Genomic DNA, 21,937 nt, shown 5'->3' on the forward strand with positions numbered 1-21,937 from the left:
AAAAAAAAAGCGAACAAAATTTGTAGGTTGCACATAACTAAATACAGTGGGTTCTATCTGAGATGGCATTAGCTGAAAACACACTGGGGTGCACTCATCTAGCCAAAGAAGAGGCTAGACACACACACGTTCAGCACCCTGAGTCCAGCATGACTGCACACCTCTGCCTTTCGTTCCCAGAGGCACATGGTTCATGGTGTCAGGTTGATGGCTTGCAAGGGAGTAACACTCAGCATCTGAGATCTGGGTGGTTAGTTTAAGAGGTGGGGGTGGGCTCCTAAAAGTTCTGTTTTTGCTCTGAGTGTCCATCACTGGTTTGAATTTTTCTCCCATTGTTCCTATACCACTAGCAATCCTGTTTTAAGAGGAGGGTTATTGAGGCTCAAAGTAGTTAAGTGACTTGCCTAAAGTCACACAGGTAATCCATGAGGGAGCCAGAATCCAACCCCAGCCTTGATGGCTCCTTGAGAAACTTCTTTCTCTTTATATAACCCTGACTTTCAGGAAACATGCTCAGAGAAACTGTCTCCACACCAAAATAACCAGTCTGTTCATAGTTTGAATGAAAATAAAGTGTTCGTAGTGGTTATTTTGGAGTACTAGTGACTCCTGTAGACACTGGGGAAAATACACTGATGAAATTCAGGGATTCCAGCAGTTTTGGTTTGTGTTTCAGCAAGCAGAGTAGCAGCATGGGAAAGCATTTTATCTCCCTGATGTATATTGCATACAGTTTTACTTAGCGCCACCAAATGGATTAAGGGATAAATCCTAGAAGTGAGATTTCAGAGAAGATGGTTGTCTGCAGAGAGTAGACATCTCTGTCCTTGAAGGGCTATGTCTCAGTTGCCCAGATAATTTTAGTTGGGGAGCTTTTTCTGTTAGCAACCGTTTCTTTTTTTTTCCTTTTTGAACTGGGACCTCCTCCTCCATAGTCTCTTTCACTCAACTTTTCCATTATCAAGGTTAGACTTTGCCTTGGAATAATAATTTAGATCAGGACAGGGAAAACAGTGTGATCCAGAGGTTACCACATAGGTTCTCCATTTTCCTTGAGTTACCTTTTCTTCGTACTCCTCCCCTCAGACCTCATTCTTGATGTTACCTGCTGCCACCAGTTCAGCTTTGTGAGTTTCATTTCCTGCTACTCTTCTCTTTAAACATCTTTGTTTTACAAATCCAACCTAGTACTGCCACTAGATTCAGCAAAGTGAGAAAGTCTTGCTGCGTTAGCATTTTTGCATTCTTAGATCCTGTGTAGACAGAGTTGGATGAAATGGCATTTTAATATTCATTCTCTGGTTTACATAGAGAACAGAGAAGCTGTGCGATTGATCCCTCCCTCTTTTGTTTTACAGATAGACCACATGGTACAGGGCCACGCTGCCTTTCCTGAACTCCAGGCCAAAGCCACAGCCAGGTAACTGTTCTCTGTGTCCCTATGTTCCACGTGCAATGCTGGTTGAGACATTCAGTAGGCAGCTGCATCATTTTTAGTTTCTTCAGGCAATAAAAGGCCTGGCAGTACTTGTATGAGACAGTCATCCAGATAATTCAGAACATACATGTATTAGTTTTCAAAACAACATGAAAATGCAAAGAACATAAAGATCCCCCAAGAAAATGTCAGGAGCTGTAGATCAGAAGCTCAGATGCAGAAAGAACATGAAGGCTGGAGTCAAAACGTCTTGGGTTCAAGTCCAGCTTTGTTCCATACTGGGTATGTAATCTTGGGCAAGTTATTCAACGTCTTTACACTGGTCTTTCTACCAGTAATGCTGTGCATAACAATGGACAGCAAATGATTTTCAAAAGCTATTGTTAAGTGAAGAAAGTAGAACATGAACAAGTGTTTATAATATATGTGTTTTCATAAAAAGGAGGCCATGCAAGACAATATGGGTATATACTCATTTGCAAAAAAAAAAACACACACACACACAGGAAAGTTAAACCATGAGGCTAGTGAGACCTGTTACCTATAGAGGAATGGAATGGAATAAGAGACGTGGAAAAAAGACAACAATGTAGTAGGGGAAACCCATCATTTTCTGACTATAGGTTAGCACATAATCCTGCTCCTAAAACTTTCCACAATATAGATAGATGATTAGATTTATACAGACATATATATGTACTGTAAAAACACAGCATGCATCCATAAATACCAAGATATGTGTTTGCAGTGAAGGTGAGCCTATTGTATTAATACTGAAAAATATAATAGCATAGTCACATGGAAGAGGGTTTGAGAAAGAAAAGAATTAACCTATGTTTGGGAAAAACTTTTGACAGTATGCTGTGTGGTTAAAGGAAAAATAACTGCACCTAAATATTGTAATTAATTTGGTTTTCATTGATATATGGATTAGCTATTCAAAAAAGTTTTCATGTGTATACTACAACTGGGCATATAAATGGACAGAGGTAGATTTATAGATGTAGATTAGATAGAGAGAGCCAGGTTTCTCACAAATAGGTGTAAGGGAGGAAAAGTCTTCAAGTTATGTCTTTTTATTAAAAGTTTTAGTTCAAGAAAGGGGTTCTGAACACTGGATGGAGGATGTTTTTAATATTTATGCATAAATTTCTCCCTGTGAAGGCCTCCCTATGTTTCTCCAATGGAGAGGACAGAACTAAGTATGTTGTTTTTTGCTGTTCCTTCCCCCAGTAACTTCTTAACTGAACTTCCCCTTTCTACTTCAGACTCTTCTGTGGTGCTAAAATATTTAAGATAATGGTTGAAGCCATGTAACTAAGTTACTAATTTATGTTGGGTCTTTCCCTAGTATGAATCAGGCATACATGCTGTTATTAAACTCTAGTTTTGTGTGTTTTTTTTTCTCTTATCTATCTGCCTATGTTTGCTTAATAAGTTGCTAGCCCAGAAGAACCCAGAGGGCTACAGGATGATTTCTTTGTTACCCCGACATAGGGAAAAGAAGTTAGAATGAATTTTCATACACTGAGTGGAATCAGAGGTATCAGTAACAATTGATTTTTTAATCTATGTATGGCTGTCTACAAATAGAAATACAGATAGATATATTCATGTGTGAAAATACATGCATATACCACCTAACTTTCTCTTCCAAGAGGGCCTAGAAGCAGTGATGCCCTAGAAGCAAAGTATACACAATCCAGATTGTGGTTTCTAAATATCCTTCTCATTCTCATTCTCATTCCTCCTCAATGTAAATGGTCAGAAATGGTCAATTTTGTGGCCCAAGCAGAAAAAAATTATATGAATATTTTGTGGTGCCAGAAAGTACAGAGGTATTCAAAAAGGAATTGTTCCATGAACAACTTGATCAACAGAATAAATGTGATAGAATAAGATTAATCCATGACTGCTACGATAAATAATTGAAGAAATAAATAAGTGAGGAAGAGAGGACAGATCTTCCTATCTATGGAAAGGATGATAGGACTTATTAATAAACATAGAAGCAATACTGAAAATTGAAAACCATCATTAGGCAAACACTACTGCAGTAATTGTTGCAAGCAAGAATCATCAGCACATGTTGAAGCAGTAAGGGAGAGTGTGATGTGAAACAGGACTCTTACAGAGTCCCAGAGTATCTCACTACAAGACACTTATTAATATAAAAGGGAAAATAGTTGCTTCCCAGTGGAGAAATCTAGCTGGCAACACCTTAGCCAGTGATCAAAGCTAACAGAATTGGCAATGAACTATGTCAGCATCACGTGCCTCCTTTTATGTAGCACTGGCAGGGCACAGCATCATTTCTGTGATGTTCTTGCCAAAAATGCATGACCTCCATGTCAACATAAGAAAATGACAGACAAACCCAAATGAAGGGACATCCTATAAAATCATAGCCAGTATTCTTGAAAAGAAGGTTATGCTTAAAAAGGTTTAAAGACTTATTAAAAAGCTGTACAAGATCGCTGGAGACGAAGGAGATACTACTACAAAAACAATGTATGATTGTAGAATATACCCGGGACCACAACATCCACATTCACTGCCTAAATGATGAGCAGAAGAGCAGCCTACGATTTTGCAATTTTTATGTAAATCTTAAATTATTGCAAAATGAAATCCATCTTTTTTTTTTACTTTTTTTTTTAAAGATTTATTATTTATACACATAGAACTGGGGTACAGCCCAGAGGTGCAGGTGCGGTGAGAGGATTCACCAGAGAGATTGAGGAGCAGAACAGGCTGGCCAATGAAGTACACTGCTGAGGGGAGCAGCAGGCCAGTCAGGAGAGGTCTGCCGCACCATGTGGGTCACCTCTGGGGCGGGGATCGAACTCATGCTGAAGTGGCTTTAGCGTCTTAGTGCTGTGCTTTAACCTGCTGCACTACCACAGGGGGCCTTTTTTTTACTTTTTATGACAATAATTCTTAGTTGTTGGACTTCTACGAAAAGAATTTTATAATATTAGCAGAGAAACCCCTGTTTAGCAGCCCATGATCAAAGGGCAGCCCATGGTAGAGGGCAACATCACAAACTCTGAAACCAAATTGCAAATGTCTCATGTTCACCCATTTATAGCTGTGTAGCCTCTCTGTGCCTTTGTACACTGATAGTAAACACCTCATAAGTCTATTGAGAAAATTAATAAAATCCAGTAGTGCCTGACTCATAGTGACAATGAAGTGTAGAGATGCAGGAGGAATTGAGTTTTAAATGTTAGTGATGATAGTTTGTCACAGTTACGTAAGTCAGATGCTTCCATTCCATCAAGGGGCTTGCATTCTCTTTGGGGAAGTGTTATCTGTCTGGAGCAGAACAGCATATCTGCTGTCCCAGAATCTAAGCACTGAGCTCTTGCCATGTAGAGGAGATTGATGCTGACAGGGAGTTTGAGAAAAGCTTCACAAGCATTTTCTGGAAGAGGAGTCTCCTTATGACTTCAGCACCCACAGGGTCCCATCTAGCTGCCTCACCAGCTAGCACTTGAGTTGACTCAGAGCCCACACATCCTGGAGCAGGGTTCCTAAGTTGAGATCATCAGTGAACCCCTTCATTGTGTACAGTTTCATACTTACACCTCTATTCTTGTGAACAGGAGTCATAACTTTCCTCAGCTTTTCAAAGAGATTTTATAAACCCTAAGTCAATACCACTGGATTTGGAGTTTGGAGGTCTGGATTCCAATCTCAGCTAAAATATGCATTGTATGAGAACCTCAATGTCCTCATCAAAGGAAGGAAAGTAGCTATGAGAGAACAAACCTTGAGAATTCTCTTTATGTTTAGTTAGTAGTCTGTTGACAGGATTTTGTAAACTCTACAGTGACAGTGACAACAGCTGCTACTACTTCTGATACTGTAATGAATAAAAGAGGTTTTGGTGGTGGCTATTCTAGGTTAAATGTCAGCATCATATGTCAGTCCTCCATAACCTGCCTGCCTACCTGTGGAAAATGTGGTGGAACAGTCAGGACATCAGGCTGGGAATTAGAAGTCTTGGGTTCTTGTACCCAATCTGTCATAAATGTCTCTGTGACTCAGTTTCCTCAACCACTCTATTCATTTTATATGTATTCTGAACATGAAAGTAGATCATAGAAATGTTCATCTTTGAAGATCCCAAAGTTCACCAGAAACCTAGGGCATCATTAGATCTGTGGTGTTAGTTCAAAACTTTCCAAATTTTCTTCTGTAGATAGTCCTCATAGGAATAGTTTTAACTGAAAGCAAAAAAAGGAGGATTTATGGATGAGTGGGAAAGCAGCAGCATAGAGTAGCAATTTATAGAATCTAGTGTTAGAGTCAGACTGGATTTCAATGCCAGCGTTTTCCATGCCTCTTGACTCCATACCCCCTTCCAGGAACCTTACTGAATTTCTCAGGTGTAGGCAGAACATGGCCTATACTCTTCTTCTCACTGTCCTGATGATGTACTCCTCCCTTGACCACTCCAATTTGAATTCCATCACCATTAGCCCAAGGCATTTCATGACACTCAGTGTCCTCCATTTGGATAAGTTCCTATGGTGTTTTCTAGTCACTTCCTTGAGCTCTGAGCACCGATGACACCAGGGATCACTCCTTCCTGACATTTTAACAATCTCTCTTTGGTGTTCCAGAACTTCACCCTCTCCCAGTTTTCTTCCTACATCTCTGACTCCTCTTCAATCACCTTTCAAACTTGTCTTTTTCTTGATCCCAAAGTCCCTTACAGCTAAGTTCCTGGACTCTTCTCTCTTTGCTGTTTCTTCCAAGGTGAGCCCATCGACAGCATTGACTTCATTTCTGTCTGTATTTTGATGAATTCCAAGTTTTATCTCCAGCTCATATGTTTAGTAGGTGTTCATTCAGTACTTTTTTCCCCTTCTACTTCTGTTGTCCTGCAAAGGAAAGTGCATCTGTATCTTATCAGATCTTTGAATAGACTATTCCAAGATTATAAACTCATTATATTTCAGGTCTTAGAAAGAAATAGGCAAAACTGTTATTAAAATGAAGTTGGCCCTTTGGAAGGGACAACACATCCCTTGGAATCAGAAACCATATGCCTTTGTTGGTGTGACTTGGGGTCTCTGAAAACAAATGATCTGAGCATCAACAAATCCTATTTGAAATTGTAGAAACAAGTTCACAAACAGATTTGCTGTTTTATATTCTTTATGTACCCTAATCCTTTTAGACTCAGTCCCTGAAGATAAATGTTTGTAAGCTTAAAGATTAAGTAAAAAATAACTAGATATCTCCATGTATATAACTGGCAGCCAGAGTCTCTCTATTTGGAGCCAAGTATTTAAGTACTTCACTTTTTAGCCAGATATTGCCTTATATTGATGGTTACTTTGGCTCTTTTCCTGAAAACTGACAATTGTTTTAATTCTGTTATAGAACCTGACCTACCAATTTCTCTAAATGAAGTTCTGGTGGTGGCATGGCTTGGTAGGAAAATGTTGTCACAATCCACATGAACTATATTAAAGTTTGGCAGTAGAACCAATCTTAAAAATCCATGTTATCTGTCCAGTGAATGTGTTATAAGTATTTATAAGAGGGATAAGAGGGGACAAAGAAAAAAGGTTGCTGCTTTCTTCCTTGTATGTGTGTATATTTATGTATTTGTGCATGTGTATGGAGAGAGAGAGAGAGAGAGGGAGGAAGGGAAGGAAGAAAGAAGGGTGGTGGTAGTGAACACAGATATGCTTGCCAGCAATTGATAAACTTTCTAGGAAAAGCAGAGATGGGGGCCTTCCTTGGCACAACAGGTTGAAGTACAGCACTATGAAGCTAGTCACAGCCACTTTAGCACAAGTTCGATCCCTGGCCAGGGCACATGGCACGTCATACCTGTCGTGTTTCTCATGCTGTTCCCCTCATCAGTGTACTTCGCCTATTTTCCTGTTCTGCTCCCCACTCTGTCTCTAGTGAATCCTCTCACCTCCCCTGCACCTCTGGCCTATACTCCAGTCCTGTATGCATACATAAATAAATCTTTAAGAAAAGAAAAACAGAGATGAAAGAGAATCAGAAGGTGGGCTGCAGAGGTGATGGGTGGGAGCTATTTCAAGTGGAGAAGCCGCCCTCAAAAAGGTGATACTTGAGCAGGACTGTGTGGCGAGGCAGCAGGCCATGGTGTCAGAACTTCCAGACTGAACAGCGGGCCCCAAGACCTGAAAGGCAGCCAATAGCATGCCAGACTGATGAACACTGACACAGCCATTGGACCAACGTCTAGAAGAGCAAGAAATGAATGAGGATTTGGAGTTAGCTGAGGGCCTAACAATGTGGGTTGCAGTTGATAACTATAGGGGCTCTGACTTTATTTCATGGCTTTCATTTTTTTGAGCACAGAAAAGATACAATCAGATTTATCTTTCAGAAACATTTCTTTGGCAACTATATGGAGTAAACTAGACTTTCACTGGGGTGGAAGGGACAACTCTCAGCAAGCCTACTGTCTGTCAGAGGTGGAAGGGTGTAATCAGTGAAGCCCAGTCTGTTCTGACTTGATTCTGTAGAGGTCACTGCAGGCAGTGGGCATCTCTCACTGAGCTGCCACTGGGTTCAGTTCCCTTAGGAGCATTGACATGACATGCTAAGTCATGTGCTCTCATTCAGCCAGTCTTTCTTTTCTCCCACTTTCCCTGGATTTTTTGTTGTTCCTTTGAGGGCAATCAGTTTTTCTTGATTTGACATCTTCCTTAATCCTCCTTCCCTTCTGTGATGTCCATAAATTCATAAAATGCACTGATCCACTATAGGCCAAATCTCAGATACGTTTAAAATTTTCCTATAAAGCTCCTGTAACTCCCCTTGGAACAAGGAAGGGAAATGAGAGGTCAAGAACATATATTACCAATGTGCAGTGTGCCCGGTACCTCGCAGTGATAGTGTTTGATGTCCTTTAATTCTTGAGGAGATGAGTGGCATAGGGAGATCTCAGTGGCATAGGGAGATTTCTAAATATTGATCTCACTGTTTATTCAGCTCTTCTCTTCTCAGATTTCTCCCGTCCTTTATGACTTCCTCACCTACTGCTGCCTCAGTTTTGCCAACAGCGTGAGCCATCAGTCTATTAGCAAGTATTGACTTTGGTTCTCCTGGACTATGACAATTGTAGAACTATGGCAATGACTTTAACTAGAACCTTCCATCTGTACACTGTGTTGGGATAATCAGCAAAGTTGACAGCTTTTTGATGAGAAACAGTATTTAAACAGAAATAAACTGGATATTATAATGCCATCTTTAGCTTCTGTTTTACATATGAGGGTAAAAGAGTGTTCAGGCATGGAGGTTCTCTCAGAAAGACTAAGGCTGTGCTGCTTTTGGAAATAAAATCTCCATTTCATACCTCCCAGCAGGTTACCTTTAGCATCGTGTAGTGCTGGCCCATGGGTGGAATTTAGAGGAAGAGGGGTAAACAAGATGCTTGTTCCTTTTCTCTGTCCCCTTCTATGATATACAGCACCATGCCTAGAAGGTTGTAGCCATATGACTCCAGAATTATCCTGTCCAGTCTCCAAATGCAAATGGATATCTAGGATCCATAGTTATCCACTTTTCACTGCAATAGCTCTGAATGAGAGAGTGAGTGTGAGTTAGTGTGAGAATGCGTGTGCTCTGTGTGCTGTGTGTGTGTGGGGGGGGGTGAGTACAGCCCCCCACTCAGCAATCTGCGAAACAAGTGAAAGTAGGAGACACGCAGTGTAGACACTTCTTTCCCAGATTTTCTCTTATTCTAGAAAGAGCACACATGTCTTCTCTTAGACCACATATTCAGAAGTTTAGTTTGAAAGTATGGTCACCATAATTCTGGACATCCACTGATTCCAAAAATTAAGTGATTTATGGAGAAGGTGGGAAGATTACAGATTCCATGGGGTGCTGACTTTGTTTAAGATTGTAAGCAGTAGTCTGGGAAAGAAAAAAAAAAAAACCTTCTCTGACTTGGATTCTTTTTTAAGCTAGAAATGAATTTCCTCTGATGAGAAAAGACAGGGAATTGTTTATTGATTGCCTATCATTTTAGAGTGCTCAGAACTCTATATTTAATCTTTGTAACAGCTCAGAAGGTAAAAATATTAATCATGATTACAAAAAGTGAGCTAGGCTTAGAGAGTTTCAGGAAGCCTGATCACCCAGGTGGTACTAGGCAAACTATATTGTGATGGTAGAAAATATATTTTCTTTATCATATACAATGTGCCTAGGACAACAAGAATTTTCCCCTCTGAGAGAGGGTATATGAGCCTGACTTTCATAAACAGGAGGGAGAAAGATACACTTGGAACAGTTAAAATGTGATTCCTGAGCTAAGAGAGAGGGCAGCCCGCCATCTGAGAAGGAATTGATAAAACAAAAATGAAACAAAGTCGGAACCCAAAAAGGCATCATGCAAGGTTAAAATTATGTGAATAATGACGTGCAGTTGTTATTTTAATGTTTTCCAAGTGCATTTCATTTTGAATGATATACTCAGATAGCACACATGGTAAGGTATAATTGAAAAAACATGCAGGCGAATGGCTGAATTCAAAGAATAAACATACAGCTGCGAGGAGGTTAGGAGTCAAAGGGTGAGCATATGCTCCGTCCCCCAGGGATCTCGTTAGTGCACGAGTGACCATATATGTGGAGGCTAAATGAATCTCACTGTTTGCAAAGACCCGCAGCAAATGAGACAATGACGAATCAATAGTAATTAGGCTATAGGTTCGTATTGACCCAGATGTCTGAAGCCAGATGCCCTGCTCTGAGATTCCTTGAGAGACAAATGAAAAGATTTATAGACATGCACTTCTTTAAAATTAAAAAAAAAAAAATCCCTTGACTCTAAGTGAAGTGCAGTGATGCTCTTCTGAAGTGGAAAGTTGCTAGAATCAGTGCAGTCTCTTGACTCTGGCTGAAAAAAATGCTCTTGTAACTTTTGATATGAATGTGATTCCTGCCTGTCCAGGAGCAAAAAGAACTGGAAAATGGAAAATGAGAATGTGATTCCTCTTCTACCTAGACAGATGATTCTGGTCCTGCCTTCCATGGAGGCTTCATAGGAGCGCCTTTCCTACCACTATCAGACAACTCATATCAATGCAGAATGTCGGGTCTTGGTAGATTTCGGACCTGTGCTCCAGAAAGCACATGGCTTCAGACTCACACACTGAAGAGGTGACACTGGGAATCCACCCCAGGTCTCCATGTCTTTGAACATCCCCTCTGTAAAGAACTGTTAATGGCACTTGGCTCCCTGCACTGCAGTCATAGGGCCGACACATCTGGGGGAGCAGCAGTCAATGCTGCTATGGTTGGGGAGTCTTTTCCCCACAGTATGATCACCCTCCTAATATGATTTAAGGCAGGAGGCTTTCACAGATGAGGTGTCATAGCAAGAAGCAGAGATTGCCCAGTAGGGAGGACTGCCCTCACCTCCCCACAGCACACACATTTCACACTTACTCACAATTGCTTCTCTATCTTTTCTATATAGAAATGCCACTTTTTTTTTTTTAGTTAAGAGAAAAGTTTGAAAGCTACTGCTTAATTTTTTGTTTGTTTCTTTAACCTTAATTTAGAAAACTTTTGAAACTTCTTGGGGACATTCACAGTCAAAACCTAGAATTAGAAATCACAGCTAAAACCTAATTAGAATGAGTTATATGCCTAAAACATTTTTTAATGTTACATTTTCAAGTATAAATAGTAATCATCTAGGTATCTTAGATTTCAACGTCCGTTGGAAATGTATTTCCTCTTTTTTATTGTTTGCCATTATGTCATATTTTTGGCCCTTAAGCATCCATTCAAGGGCACAAGTGGATGCCACCTTCAATGCATCCACCTTTTTCTAGAATCTCTGGCTTAGAACTTTGGAAAGGAAGCACTGTGAAAGAGGAGAATTGTAACCAACTTTAATCTCTGTGTCATCCAGTGAGACTGAACCCAGTGAGGCAGGTGGTATTTTACCCATTTTATGTTGGAAAGACTGAAGTTCAGAGAGGGCAAGTCACCAACCCAGCAGCCCAGTTAGGTAGAGCCAAGCTGTGGGCCCAGAACCCCTTGACATTAAGCCCATTACCATCTCTGTCTCCTTCGCAGCCGAACCCAACTTCTGCACATGAGCAAACTGAGGCTTCAAGCAGAGAAAGTACAAACACGCTATCACTTGACAAGTTTAGGTTGGAATTCAAGTTTCCTAATTCCTGATTCTAACTGCATTCACTCCATTCCTCCCCTCCCTTCACAAGCTCCTGTCCTGAGTTGAGAAACTTACATTTGCTTCCTTTTGTATTTTCATCATTATTATTGCAATCAAGTGTACTGATTTTAAAAAATCCTTTACATATGTACAGTATTGTACAGCTTACAAAACACGGTATCTGTACGTACATGGTCTCCTTTGATCTCCACAATAACCTATGAGGTAAGTTGGACAGGGGTCATGAATCTGTTTTTACAGATGCAAAAAGGGTGGTTCAGAGTTTGCATAACTTTCTCATGGTTATGTACCTCCTAGGGGTAAATCTTTCCCTAGATTTGATCTGATTCGAAACCTTTCTACTTTCCACTACGACCTGCCACCTATTTGTGGTGATACTACAGTGGGAATCACAGTTTATAGGGGTTCAGGGTCATTTCTTTGCCTTGGGGAGTCTGCTTATTTGGGGAATTCGATATGAAAGCACAAATGGTTTCTTTCTACAGAACCATTTGCTCCCCAGCTCTGCCCCCCCCTTTTAAAAAACAAAATCTCCTTCTCTTCCAGATGCCAGAGTGTATATGCATATTTGAACAGTCACCTGGATCTGATTAAGAAGGCTCAGCCTGTGGGTTTCCTCACTGTTGATTTACATGTTTGGCCAGATTTCCATGGCAACCGGTCTCCCTTAGCAGATCTGACACTAAAGGGCATGGTAAGTAACAGCCAGTCCTTGCATGGAGGTGTAGGTGGGCCAGAGGGTTCTACAAAGTTGGGAAGAAATAAAGCGAGGAGAAAGGAAAGACGAAGAGTAAAAAATAGGCCACAGTCCCCTGGCTCCTTGCAGATGTGTTGCCGTGGAAGGCTCTTCTCTCTCCGGCATCCTCTTCTGGAAGTTCTCGTTGTATCTGAGCCAGCTTCCAGAGCATTAAAAGCAGCATATCTTTGGTTTATATAGGGATGGAGAGGGCAACAGGATCAAAACTGGGGTGGGAAAAGCACGCAAGACTATAGTAATGGCACATGGGTGAAGTGGTGGTGGGGAGTCCACAGGTATTACAACTAAATCAGGAAAATGTACAAAATGAAGAATGATGTAAAAAAAACAAAAAGAAAAAAAGACCAAAAAGAATCAAATAGTAACAGGAAAGAAAAAACAGTATATCTATATGTAGTTATTGCTTCCTCTTGGTCCTATGGAGTGGCTGCAAGTCATGAGGCCATGCCTGTGCCATTTCTGTGTTCCCATCAGTCTGTAGAGTCACAGTGTCCTCTCCGCCCAAAGCCATCTGGTAGAGAAGTGCCGATTGGGCTTGCAACACACAGCATTGCCTATGGCCAGGCTCTGAGGCAGAGCTGTTAGAGTCCCCATTAGTGTTAGGATTTCAGATTAAAATTTGGTTGATGTAAAATACAGTTAGTAACTTAGGTTGGTGGTTGAATTCAGCTCCTAGTGTCACTTCGAAGGCAAAGATTCAGTGGAACCACCTGCGGGGACTAAGGTGAGCTTGGTAGGAGAATTTGTGAACCTTGTTAACCAAGATAGAACATCTACAGGGCCCAGGGAGACGGGGCCTGAGAGTGATGGAGTCAACAAGAAGCATGTTTGAGGACAGATGAGGCATGTTAAAATTAGAGAGCTATGGCCCTCCCTGGTGGCACAGCGGGTTGAAGCACAGCACTACGAAGCTTAAGCCACTTCAGCATGAGTTCGATCCCCGCCTGCCCCGGAGGAGATCCACATGGCGTGGCAGACCTCTCCTGACCCGCCCGCTGCTCCCCTCAGCAGTGTACCTCGTCGATCTGCCTGTTCTGCTCCCCACTTTGTCTCTGGTGAATCCTCTCACCCTCTGCATCTCTGGCCTATACCCCAGTTCTGTATGAATAAATAAATAAATCTTTAAAAAAAAATTAGAGAACTAAAGATAAGCTTCAGTTCCAAGAGGCCAGGACAGTCTGCAAGTAAGACAATCATCACTGATATAGGAATCCAGGAAGATATCAAGAATTTGAGAAGCAATGTGTGAGGGATGTTAAGACAGGAACTGAGAATGGAGACTGTGAGCAGGTGAGGTGTGTCATGCAGGGCAGTGGCACAGCTCTGCTCACTTGAAGAGCTTCAGTGCTCAGAATGCTGTGGTTTTGTGATTAATTTTGTTGAGTGTTTTCAGTATTTTTATGACGCCAACAGGAAGACCTGATCTTTATTTTCATTACCGACTTGACATAATTAACTTCTGCTAATAAATGGAAGTCTTAGGGAAAAAATAAGATAAAATCAGACATAATAAACGTGACGTCTGGCTGGTGTCCTTGGCGGATGACCACATGACAAATAATGAGCGTGGACTCCTTGTTTGACCTGGGAGGCAGACGAGGAGTGTCCAGAGGGAACCACGGAGCTACAAACTCTAGGTCAAGGACTATGCTTTTAGATCACCAGTTCTAGTGCAGACAGAGCTAACGGGGGAACACATTTTATATAGGTACAAAAATTAGTGCCTTCAGTAGAGATAAACATCAGAACCCAAATGCAGTAGACACTGACTAGCTGAAGACGTTAAGAAGCCTGATCAGTTTATAAAATGACCCCAAAGCAAAGCAGGCATATAGAGTGATAGTGGCCCCAGAGTGTATGTACTTGCTTTGCCTCCCTTGGGGTGCCCCCCTCCCCCAACAGTTGTATACCCAGCCTGACAGGTGCCAGGGATCCCAGTGGGTTATTGGTGTTTCTCAAAACCAAGCCCCAAAAGTTGTAAGAATTACCATGATTAAAGAAGTCACAGAGTTAAGGGTGTTCTATTACTAAAAGTGAACAAATACAAAATACATTCTAAAGGCAGCACTTGAGTGTTTTGATGATCATTTTAATAAATACCCATTAAGTCAAAGACATACTCATCAAAGGAGTCTTCTTGCATGGGGGTCTATAGCTAATTGTAGCTAAAAATCCTACCATGTTTACGTGAAAACATATTTGTTATTGTTTTATAAACAGGTGCCATCTGTCATATGATAAGTTAGCAATGATTTTCCTTCACAACTGCCTTTTGCAGTGATTTACTTTGCAATGACCAATCCCTCGGAAGGAAAAGGTAACCTAAATGATATTGAAGGAAAGAAATTTGGGACTATAAGTTTTTCTCCAAATCTCTTTCCATCAGTCCAATTTTGGGTAACATCAAAGTAATCACTTGATATCTGTTACAATGTGGTACTTTTGTCAAAAACTTCAATGACTTCTATCCCCAGCTCTTATATTTGACATTGATTCTATGACCCACACTGCTAATTATGCAGTGGGTTCAGAAGATCTGACATTCATGGAGCATGTTTGGGGGGCAAACATAAAATAAAACAGACAGAGGGAACATGGGATCAGGCTCTAGGTGCCACTCAACGTGGGGCACCCTAGATGTGTGGGAAATGATTGGCCATCCTGATCTCACAGTCAAAAAGGCTTCAGATGGGAGGTGACATTGACACTGATTTAAGTGGAAAAGAGGATCTGAGATCAAAGCAATCATAATACACACAGACTTCAGAGGAGAAAGACAAGTCATTTCCGTGATTCTGGTTCCTTGCACCATAGTCTCATCAATGACAAAAACTGTTTGGCATTGAATCCTGGTAGTAAGAATGTTTCCTCTCCATACATGAGACACTCTCTGCACTCCTCTGCCTTACCAGCTTTAAACTCTCCCAGGTCTGTATTCTCGTGTGGTTCACAGAAAACCTCTTAAGGTTTCTTAGGCATTCATTCATTCAGCAGGGGATCCCTAGTATGTGCAGGCCTGTAAACCCTATAAAGAAAACTGTTCCTGTCCTCAGTTCACATAAAAGCAGAAAAGTAAGACAGATAATTATTGTAGGGGAGGGAGGTGGGGGCATTGTTATGCATTCTACATGTTGCGATCCTGCGTATGTCTACACAAGCTAAGGGAAGTGTGTAATAGACGTCTGTCTGAATACTTTGTAAAGTGGCATTTGGCTACTAAGTCCTGCTAGCACCTTTCTCTGTTTCATTTGAAAAATACCTGTGAAGATGCAAAATAAGGCATATGCTTCTGCTGATTTTGAAAACCAGAATGACAATCAACTAGAAATTGGATTAACAAACTCAGAGAATCTGGAAAGATTTTCCAGAATCTAAAAGTCTTAATGTGACTTGTTTGATAAACATACTGTGTGATCGCTGAACAAAGTAAACCTCCAGACTTACAAGAGTTTGGACCGTTCCACCTTCTGCTCCAGAGTTGAAAATACAAGATCCCTTTCAGCCTAAACACAGGGCTGTCATCCCTCTATTCTGCTGATGGTGGTTAAGGTTTTTGGGTTTATTTTGTTTTGTTTTTGTATTTTTGGAAGCAGCCAGGGAGTTCAATTTCCCAGAACTCCTCCACAACCCAGACTTTATCTTCCTTTTCAATGCAGTCCATTAGGAAACTGCCAACCCAGGAAGCCAACTGGGCAGCAGTCTGCCTGCGGATGAACCCTGCAGTTCTGTGAATGGGCCAGGGATGGGGAGACCCCAGAGGCTGTGCATAGGTAGGAGATCTGAAACTCAGCATGCCTATCCATCTGTTCAAGGGTTAGAAAGTCTATTTCAGGCCAACAAAGCCACACAAAATAAAAACTGTAGACCCTGGGAGTTGGCAACTAGCTGTCGATCTGAAGTGGCAAATCCGAGTGACAGTGAGTGGAGCTGTGAGTAAATCATGTGTGCTGTAGGCTGGGAAACGCTGAATGAATGAACGCTTAGAACAAGTAAGAAAATAACACAGTGCACCCCACAGAAAGAAAATTTTGTATACACAGAAAAAGAAAGACCAGGTTGAGCGCTTAGGGGAAGTCCTCTTCCAAAATTATTTACTGTTAAAACCAAAAGAAAAGATTAAGACTCCTTGGTGTACTCAGTAGAATTTTTTTTAAGAAACATCTCTACAAAATAGTGTGGAAACTTATTAGGGAAAAAAACAAGCTCAGATGGAAATTCAGCAGAGTGAGAAATAAAAATAAAGAACAAAAGCAACCAAAAATACAGCAAAAGAATCAAAACCTGCATTGAAGGCAGTAGAAAACAATTGTTAGTGAAGAAAATAAGATCAGAACTGTCATAAGATGTAGCATATAGTTTAAATGAATCAGAAAAACATAAGGGTCGGAGACTTTCCCCCCCCCCCATTTCCGCAGTGCTTAGGTTGAGACAGATACCAAATAATTGTATGGTTACACAGTTATTTCAGTCTTCATTTGTCAAGTGAAGAATGAACAGTGACCTGTCCAAAGTCACAATGCCAGGGACTGCAAAGCTTAAGTGGAAACGACCATCTTGGCTTTTCTGATGTACAGCAACATAAATCTGCCTTGACTTTTAACTCTGGGTTTTAAAAAATGCACAAACTAGAAAAAGGAGCCCTAACAGCTGCATCATGCATGCTTTACTACCAAGTGACACCAACTTTGTTCTTAACCTCCCCCGCACCCGTCAGCCCCCATTCTGACCAACGGCCTTCTTACTCTGCCTCCATCTTGGTCTTCACTCCCGTCCTTGGGCTTCAGCACTGACCCTGCCTTTTCTCAGTGATAGCTCTAGATTCCTCCTCACACTCACTGACTCAGATTTCAAAAGTAAATGTCCCCGATGATTTGACCTGATTCTAACCCTTTCACTTGAGGTGCCTGTCCTCTTAAGTAGGAACAGGACGTAACTCAGGCATCTTTCCATTCTGCTTGATAGAATCATTTTCTTTTGTTCTGGTAACAGTTGGCTCCCTGCCATGGAACTAGCTGTTTCATTTCTCCTCTGGTGATGCAGTTGACTTGCAACACTGGGCTAAAAAGAGGGTAAGTTGGGGGAGGAAGCATGGGGGGTGGACAGTTTAATAGACTACCTGGACCACTTGGTGAAGGAGGCACAGAGAAGGAACGCCTTGCATTAGATGTTTGAAAGGAGCAGAAGCTTGAGTCTAGAAAAACAGTTAGCACTGATAGTTCTGAGTTTTTTAAAAACAAGAAAATGCCAAAACTACTTTTAAGTAAACAAACATGACATGGTCACACATAAAGATAGTTGAACCCAAGTGTTCATCATCAGACATGGTTGCATGTTTTAATTTTTTCCCCATGTGTATTTTTATGTTGGTTGGTTGCATGTTTTCCCTACTGTGAAATAGTAAAGAGAGCCCACGTTTTGAAGTAAAATGTGTACTTGTACTTGTATCCTGGCTCCAAAATGGCCCAGTCATGTGATCTCTAGGATTGCAGTACTGTGAGGTCAGCCTGTTCATCCTTGCTGGAACCTACCAGGATCAGAAGGGAACCACCAACACCAACAACTCATGTGTCTTACTTCAAAGCTTACTGCCTTTCCATTCACCTCTACTTCTCTCCTATGCTGGAATATCTCAATATTTATGTAAGTATTTTATAACCATTAGATAGAATAGTGAGGTTATTGGTCTCAGTTCACTTCTCTTTGGCAATTATTTGCAGCCTTCACACAACTAAATATGAGTGTTTTTCTCTTACAGTTCTTGTTCAATATCTTGCCCAAACGTTCAGAGTAGGCACATGCACTTCTATAAACACAGCCCTTCCACTTAATCTGCCTTCCCACTTCATCTTATGGATGGAACAAGCCAGCCTTCAGCTCATTGTGTCTGTTTATCTGACCTGTCCCATCTCTGTCACTGACTGTAAAGCTGTACCTCCTCCAGGATATCTTAGAGCACTGCCACCACCTCCCTATGCGACAGCTCCCCAGTGTTCCAATGACAGGCACACTCTAGAATGTTCCATCTTGAAATGAGTGCCATTCGAGATCTGCCAGGTCAGAGCTGAGGTCCCCAGTCTTTGGGAGAGAATCAAATGGACTTAATGGTCATCTGCCTTTCTAGTGGTTCCATGTATATATCATAGGTGAGATGTTAAGGAATCGGGGACCTCAGATTATAAATGCTTCACACTTTAGAGAAAAGTGTCTTTGGTTGAGTCACAGTTCAACTCCATGACCCTGATATTAGTGGTGAGGCAATGAGGGAAATGGTTATGGGAGAATTGTTCACTTACTTGTTGCCCAGTACCTTCCATATAATGATCTATGTAGTAAATCTCATCCAGAATTCCTTCCCAAAAATAATTGTTTACCATGAAATATAGGTATGTTCTGTTTTTCAGAAAAAGAAAAGCTATGCGAACCACCATGTGTCCATTTTTGACATAGCAATTACCAAACACAAGAGTTAAATTTACATTGATTGAATGAGATCATTCTCAATTTCTGGAGAAAATAAAGTAGTGTTTCTAGATTTCTGAGTTGTAAAGGTGCTAGAAGTTCTGAGAAGAGTCCATATCATTTGTGTCTTGAATATCAATACTTTATGGAAGAACTGATCATGAATATTTGTTGGAATTAAAGAAGCTAAATTTGGTGATATCCCACCCCTATTCTCTTACTAATTGAGAAAGTTCTCACTGATTGGATTCTAATGTAATTGGGTATAAGAACCAATTACATTATCAGGGTCACCATGTAAGATTACTGGGATTTCTAACAAATTTATATGGGAGTGCATCTTACATACAATTCCAAATTTCTCCCTCACACTCATCACAGTGTCCACTGGAGTTGCTCTGGTAAGTAACACAATTCTGACCAAATACCTGCATTCTAGTTTCCATGTTCTGTGTTCCCTCAACCAAAGTATGTTCTTCTCTATGAAGCAAATTTATATAATATCAGCCTTGCTCATGCTCTATTCTAATTCTAGCATTCTTAACAAATTTTGAGCTCAGAAAACTTTAGGAGGAGGCAGTATACCGTCACAAAGGCACTGAATTAAGAAAACACATCCGCAGGGTTCCTCTCTGCTCTCTCACCCAAACCTTCTATGCTCCTGTGTGCAAAAATCAAAGCTATTGTTTTCATCTGGCTTTTCATTTATTTTCCAAGAAAAATTGTCAACAGTTAGTTCTACTCAATTCAGGTATACCCACATCAACAAATGAATAATCAGATTAGTGACAACATAGGATACTAGGAAGAAAACCAAAAGCAGACACAAAAATAAGCAGAGAAGTGCCCAGATAGTAAAGACAGCTCTGTTTGAGAAAAAAGAGGTGGGTTTTTAACAGGAGATCACATGATCATAACTGCACTTGAGAAAAACCATTAACTCCATTGAAAGGAGGAACACCATTATAAAGAGGGAGATTCACAAGGGATTCTTCCACGAAGGACATAACATGGCCTGGATTAAGGAAGAGAGAGACAATGATGAAGAGGCGATAAATTCAGAAGCGATTTGGGAAATTAAATGTACAAGACAGATAGATTAAATTTGGTGAAGGAGGGGAAAATCAGGCGTGCTCCTAGGGTTCTCGTTTGAGTGATGGAATGGTGTCTGTGTCCTTTAATGGCTCAGTGCTGGCTTTGGGTGGCTGGGGGCATCTGGAGAGAGTAATTAAATGGAGCTGGGGAGTTGAAGGACAGGGATCTATAAAAACCACTCAGCTCCCCTATTTTAATGTGTTGCATGTGGCTACCTCACTGAAGTAGGGACAGTGCATACTTAAATGTATGATTAATTACATTTAATTTGATTAAATGCATGGCTAATTAGATGTGTATGTTCTGTGGATTTGTTTTGTCATATGAAAATCTAAAATGAAGTCTGGTACTGACCCCCCAGTATTCAGATTAGGCTAGAAGAAACCAGCAGTTCTTCACCCTTTAGAAATGTCTCAAGAGAACATCTTAATGAATGGAAAATAGGAAGGTATAACTGTGAACAAATCATAAAGCCATCTAATGTGAGTATCCTGTTCAGTTCTGGCATATGAGAGATTGACATACTCCATGTGAGCATGTGGTTCCAATTGAATTAATGGGATTCCCTTACAAGCCACAGATCCTAAATAACCCCCCTCATAGGTGTAACACTTACTGGACACATATCATTTTACCAAGGACACCCCCTGAATTCTGCTACTCTACATTCTGACAGTAGTAGAAATCACTGGTGAAAACAACATGCTTATTTTACTTAATTTTTACAGGTATAAGACAAGGATGCCTATTGTCACCACCTCTGTTTAACTTAGTAGTAGTGGTTTTAGACAAAGCTGTCAGACAAAAACAGAAAATAAAGGGGATCTAACTTGGAAAATAAGTATATTTATCACTGTTTACAAATGATAACCTATTATGTATAGAAAATCCTAAAGCCCAGCAAAATGTTACTAAAAACAATAAATGCAACAAAATGGCAGGTTACAAAATCCAAATATAAAAACCCATAGCCTTTTTATATATAATCAAGGAGCAAAGAAATGTAGAAAATTACTCCATTTGTAATGGCTTCAAAAATCATTAAATACCTCAGAATTAGGCTAGCTAGGAGGTAAAAGATCTATACAAGGAGAATTACAAATGTCATTAAAGGATTCAGATATCGATGTAAGGAGCTGGAAGGATTTCTCATGCTCATATCATCAATGGGGAGAATTAATATGTTCAAAATTTGCATAAATGTTGTATAAAGTGAAAGCATTCATCATCAAAATGCCAACAATATTTTTCAAGGAAATTGAACCACCACCACCTCCACAATTGAAACTTATATGGAACAACAAAAGGCTTCAAATCGCAAAAGTAACTGAGGGGAAAAAGGAGAGAAATGGAGCATCATATTACCTGATTTCAAACTTTACCATAAAGCTATAGTACGAAGACAGTATGGTGTTGGCATAAAGTAGATTTGTGGTTCAGTGGGATAGAATTGACAATCCAGAAATAAGTCCATGTGCATACCAGCACCTAGTCTATGATAAAGCAGCTGTAACTACAAAAGAACAGTTTTCCTTATTTCTTTAATAAGTGGCATTGAGAAATTGGAAAGTCACACATAAAAGAATGAAATTGGATCACTTACTAATCCCATACACAAAAGTAAACTCCAAGTGGACTAAATATTTAGATAAAAGCCCTGTAATAATAAAAGATACAGAAGAAAACATGGGTGATAGGTTCTGTGATATTAGCAATAAAGATTTTTTTCTGACCCTCCTGTGGCAGGTAACTAAACCTAAAACAAGTGTGTTGCTTCAAATTAAAATATCTTTGATATTTTATAATATCAAAATTTAATGAAAGAAAATACATTACAATGTAAAGGACATCCTATTGAATGAGAGAAAATATTCACACAAAATATAACTGTTAAAGGATAACAAGTCAAGATATAGATAGATATAGATAGATAGATAGGTAGGTAGATAGATAGATAGATAGATAG

General features: G+C 40.3%; 1 protein-coding gene across 11 annotated transcripts in view; it reads left to right on the forward strand.

Moving 5' to 3' along the window:
- The window catches only part of FGGY (FGGY carbohydrate kinase domain containing), a 364,051-nt gene that overhangs the window by 247,198 nt on the left and 94,916 nt on the right, over positions 1-21,937 (forward strand). For all 11 annotated transcript variants that reach the window (XM_004679054.2, XM_012722677.1, XM_012722676.1 and 8 more), the window contains 2 exons: positions 1,359-1,420; positions 12,207-12,354. In XM_004679054.2, coding sequence (XP_004679111.2) covers positions 1,359-1,420; positions 12,207-12,354 — 210 coding nt within the window. The remainder of the gene's footprint in view (positions 1-1,358; positions 1,421-12,206; positions 12,355-21,937) is intronic.

This window comes from Condylura cristata, unplaced genomic scaffold, assembly GCF_000260355.1.
Source record: "Condylura cristata isolate star-nosed mole 26May11 unplaced genomic scaffold, ConCri1.0 scaffold00008, whole genome shotgun sequence".
Lineage (NCBI taxonomy): Eukaryota > Metazoa > Chordata > Mammalia > Eulipotyphla > Talpidae > Condylura > Condylura cristata.